The sequence below is a fragment of the Borostomias antarcticus genome (assembly GCF_949987555.1).
Source record: "Borostomias antarcticus genome assembly, chromosome: 14".
NCBI classification, from domain to species: domain Eukaryota; kingdom Metazoa; phylum Chordata; class Actinopteri; order Stomiiformes; family Stomiidae; genus Borostomias; species Borostomias antarcticus.
Genome location: NC_140247.1, coordinates 11882495 through 11887575, shown reverse-complemented (window position 1 = coordinate 11887575; position 5081 = coordinate 11882495). Strand labels below are relative to the sequence as shown.

General features: G+C 47.2%; 1 protein-coding gene across 1 annotated transcript in view; it reads right to left on the bottom strand.

Moving 5' to 3' along the window:
- Window positions 1–379: 379 nt before the first annotated feature.
- Window positions 380–5081, bottom strand: part of LOC311317868 (cytosolic phospholipase A2 gamma-like) — an 8212-nt gene continuing 3510 nt past the window's right edge. The window contains exons 5-14 of the mRNA XM_084448997.1: window positions 5064–5081; window positions 4430–4570; window positions 3978–4043; window positions 3585–3704; window positions 2522–2674; window positions 1782–1865; window positions 1420–1574; window positions 1050–1221; window positions 606–774; window positions 380–504 (exon numbers count right to left, since the gene is read on the bottom strand). The exon at window positions 5064–5081 is cut by the window's right edge and continues 88 nt beyond it. Of these exons, the coding sequence (XP_084305123.1) occupies window positions 480–504; window positions 606–774; window positions 1050–1221; window positions 1420–1574; window positions 1782–1865; window positions 2522–2674; window positions 3585–3704; window positions 3978–4043; window positions 4430–4570; window positions 5064–5081 (1103 nt within the window). The 3' untranslated portion in view covers window positions 380–479. The remainder of the gene's footprint in view (window positions 505–605; window positions 775–1049; window positions 1222–1419; window positions 1575–1781; window positions 1866–2521; window positions 2675–3584; window positions 3705–3977; window positions 4044–4429; window positions 4571–5063) is intronic.

Sequence of the window (5081 nt, the reverse complement as noted above, 5' to 3'; positions counted from 1 at the left end):
CCTCTCTCTCTCTCTCTCTCTCTCTCTCTCTCTCTCTGGAGGGGAGGGTTAAAGCAGGATGGATTCAATCTCCACAGCCTTATGGGGCAAAGAAGGCTACCACATGTATAACAATATCCTATAACAGTTCACCCAAACCAACTGCTCCGAGTTTTGACATTTTGCATTTATTACTTTCTTGGCACTAAAAGTAGGCCTAATAGAAAGAGACATTATCAGCAAGCATGCAAGAACAAATATAAAACCGGACCACAATCAATTTAATTATTATCCATAATAAACTATAACAATTTCCAAGATTACAATCTTTATTAAAATGTCATTTTTTTTCAAATGCACATGGCAAACTGGACCATCACAGCAGATCAGCAAAGTGTGTCTTGACTGGTTCTATAGGATAAACCAGTACCATAAACAACTGTAGAGCCCCCTGGTGGTTATAAGTGGCTAATGCAATGAAAACCCTTGATGACCAGCTCCTAACACACAGGCATCTTGGAGTTCCTATGAGAAGAGCAGGGCAACTGGTTAACAACAGTGCTAGGCCACATAGGCAAGAATAATATTCCACATCTCCGGGCTCGGGTGGTGAGATGAACCCTCACCTCTGGCTCTGCCTGCGCTGGGCAGCCTTCTCAATCTGCTCCAGGATCTTCTGCTTGTTGTTCCTCAGGTTCACCTTAGCCTTCTCCAGAAGGCGGTCGATCTTCTCCGCGCTGTAAGGCAACTGGAATGTTTTGAACTCATCTCGCTGCTTCGCGATCTCTTCCTTGTCTGGGGGGGGGGGGGGAGGTCACAGATACATCAATTAGCGTGTTTTCACTAGGCAGACAGGAAGAGAAGGACACTACTGGAACGTAGATGTCACTGTTGAGGACAAGCTAGGCTTGTGAACACAGCGCTCTGAGACTGGCAGCGCATTTCATTGTTTTCCACAAAAGTGCTTTCGCTTTCAGTGGATTTTTTGGAGATTGAGTGAACTGACATTTGAATTGAATTCATATCGAGTCCCCCGCCCCAATCCTGGGGGGCAGCAGAACGCGACCGACCTAGACAGTTCTGCAGGTTGAAGAGAGGCATGTAGAGGATGGTGGGCTCGCTCCCTGTCCCCTGGAACACGTAGAAGTCCCGGGGCTGGTCTCTCTCCGCCAGCACACCCTGGTCCAGCACGGGGAAGGGCCTGTTCAGCTTGCGGGAGTAGTCGCGGGTTTGCTCCAAAATCTGGGTGGAAGGAGACGGGGTCAGAACGCGCCCAGAATCCCCCCCCCCCCCCCCCCCACAGGACGGTTAACGCTAGAGATCTGGGGGAGGAGATGGAGCAGCCGTAGCCTGAAAGAGCAGCCAGATTTCAGGCAAAAAGGTGAGAGAGCAGTGGGTCCGTCTGGTTGACTAAGCTTCAGGAGGAGGAGTGTGGTCCACCTCAAAGATTTCCCCGGCGCCGAAGTCCGGGGCGATGATGAGGTCGACGTCCCTCCTCGGGCCCAGGATGGGCGGGTAGGGGGCGTTGATCATCAGGCCCGCGTCAATCAGGTTGATGCGTTTCCTGGTCTGGAGACTGGGTGGGACAGTGGAGTCTGCCCGGCAACAAGACATCACAGAATAAGACGAATCATATTGCGATAAATAAATATGTAATTAAGATACAACAAACAAGCATTTCTTTCTTTCTTTCTTTCTTTCTTTCTTTCTTTCTTTCTTTCTTTCTTTCAAGCACAGTAAATAGCGCCTAGATGCTTTTGATAACTTCTATGCCACAGGTTGATGAAGTTGTGTTCTGTCACCTTGATACTTGTACAGGAAGTTGTTGATTGGGCCCCATTCCCATCTCACCACCAGTGGGAGAATGTGTGTGATCATCCAGCAGACTGCAAAAACAATGGAAGTCGTGTTGACACAAACATTACACAACCTTGCAGTCATGCTCAGCAGTATTTTCTACATTCATACTGTAGGCAACATGTACAGTACTGTGCAAAATTCTTAGGCCCCCTAAGAATATTAAAAATCTGTAATCCTACAAGAAGCTTGGGAAGCATTTACCACAGGACTACTGAAATGACACAGCAGTGTACCAAAGAGAATTCCGTGTGTGAAGACCACACAAAATACCAACTTCTTTTAAAAACAAGAAATTCATATTTTGGTCCATAATTCAATAACGCTTTATTTTTTATTTTTTAATTCACAGAGTGCCTCAGATTCTCTTCAGACTGTCAACCTAGACCATGGACAGCTACTGTTGTTTATTCTTAAGATATTTGCAGTACTTTTTTATATTAATGTTTGTGCTTATTCTAATACAGTGTTTTTACAAGCAAACACTTTCTGCCCACATAAATAGCTTTAAACATTATTTTCTTTGGTGGCGGCCTAAGACTTTTGCACAGTACTGTACAGTCATTATACATATCAATGCAATGTTCTGGCCACTATATACAACGCAAAATTAAGAATAATTCAGTGTAATGTTCATACAGTAGATAGTGTTCGTTCAGGGTCCAACCAAATGCCAGCGACTTACGGTCAACTTTGAAGGGGCCGTCCTCCAGGCCTCCACACCACTCCTCCAAACCCGCCAGGAAATCTGCCCCCCAACCCTCAAGAACGCCCTGCTTCTCTTCAGGGGTCATCTTGGCCAAGCTTTCTGAATCCAATGGCTGGTTCTTCAGTTTGTCTGAAAAATGCACAAAGAGACAACGTGAATAGTAACACTACCAATATCTGGTTCTGCCTTCATTACCTATTCCAGCAGACCATAGCAGTGAGTTAGGATCACCACTATCACTATGACCCTAGCAGTGAGTTAGTATCACCACTATCACTATGACCCTAGCAGTGAGTTAGTATCACCACTATCACTATGACCCTAGCAGTGAGTTAGTATCACCACTATCACTATGACCCTAGCAGTGAGTTAGTATCACCACTATCACTATGACCCTAGCAGTGAGTTAGGATCACCACTATCACTATGACCCTAGCAGTGAGTTAGTATCACCACTATCACTATGACCCTAGCAGTGAGTTAGGATCACCACTATCACTATGACCCTAGCAGTGAGTTAGTATCACCACTTTCACTAAGACCAGTGAGTCAGGATCACCACTATCACTATGACCCTAGCAGTGAACCAGTATCACCACTATCACTATCACTAAGACCCTAGCAGTGAACCAGTATCACCACTATCACTATCACTATGACCCTAGCAGTGAACCAGTATCACCACTATCACTATCCCTATGACCCTAGCAGTGAACCAGTATCACCACTATCACTATCCCTATGACCCTAGCAGTGAACCAGTATCACCACTATCACTAAGACCAGCAGTGAACCAGTATCACCACTATCACTAAGACCCTAGCAGTGAAGTTAGTATCACAACTATCACTATGACTATAGCAGTGAACCATAGATTAGGCAGTTTGATATTGAGGAAGTTTGAACTGTATGTCACTTCCCTTTCGTTTAAAAAAAGAAATAAAAAAGAGGAAGTTAGAACCATAAAACACAGTTCCCCTGTACCGTCCATCCCATGAACTCAATAGGTTGTGGTGTAGCTACTTTCTGCCTGTGGTACCTTGCAGGACTTTCTGCAGACCGGCGAGGATGAAGGAGGTCGCTGCGCCGAGGTCACTCATCTCCACCATGGTCCGGATGACCTGATAGGCCTGTAGGTAGGGGTGCAGGGCCTCCTCCTCTGAGAAGGGTTAGGGTTAGGGTACAGGTCACAGACACACATTCAGGCTCAACTCCACCATGAGCATTACAGGGTACTGGAAAAATCAGTTATAGAATATATGTTTTGGTTCCGAATCTCACTCTGTACATACAGGTATTTGTTTATATCTTTTATAATGTATTAGTGTGTTGCGTGGGATACTTCTGACAGGAAAAAGAGATAGAAAAGTAACAACAGGTCCCTGTTGGACCCAGCTGTTTCATCAGACAGAGCGTTGTCTCTGCGGTGAACCTTTCATCCAGTCAGGCATCATGTCCCTGATAGTCTGTTCATCTGCCAGGGCACAGCCCAGGATTCCTGCAGGACGACACACACACACACACACACACACACATGCACACACACATGCGCGCACACACACACACATGTGCGCACACACACATGCGCGTGCACACACACACACAACCAACCCAATCAACCCAATAAAGATACATTATAATATAATAAACACAGCATGTTGCTTTTCACAGAGAAGTCATTAACATAGGGGAGGAAGACCAGGAGGAGGAAGCAGGAAGGGCCCAGACCCCCGGACCCCCAGACCCCCGGACCCCCCCAGACCCCTGGACCCCCAGACCCCCAGACCCCCAGACCCCCGGACCCCCGGACCCCCGGACCCCCAGACCCCCAGACCCCCCCAGACCCCTGGTCCCCCAGACCCCCGGACCACGGGGCCCCCGCACCTTGCAGCTCCACCATGTCCATTTCCTCCTTCTCCTCCACCAGCTCCCCACACTCAAACCGGCTGCCCAGACAGGAGGTCTCCACGAAGAGGCCCAGTTCTGAGAAGCCACACTGGTGAGGGCTCATCTCAACCCACGCCCCTGTGGGAGGGAGACAGCGGGTGGGGGGGGGGGGGATTGGGACATGAGGTACAGTAGGGTGTGACTGGGATCGCTCTGTCAACACATGACTGCACTGCGGTTCAGCCGCAGCTGTTGTAAATGTGCTATACAAATAAAGGTGACTTGACTTGAATTGTGTGTGTGTGTGTGTGTGTGTGTGTGTGTGTGTGTGTGTGTGTGTGTATGTGTGTGTGTGTGTGTGTGCGTGCGCGTACAGTATGCACCTCACCTCACCCCACCTAAGCACTTATTGTATTATATTATATTGCACTGTACTTTAGATTGTGATTCTTGCACTTTGCCTTCAGCACTAGATTATGCTCTTAGTCACTTGTTTTAGAAAGAAGATGTACTTGTGAGTTCTGGCAAGTAGTAGTACATTGGCTCTTCCTACGTTAAATGCAATTATTGTTAGTCGCTTTGGATAAAAGCGTCTGCTAAATGACTGTAATGTAATGTAATGTATGCATACCTTCAATAGGGCCATTTA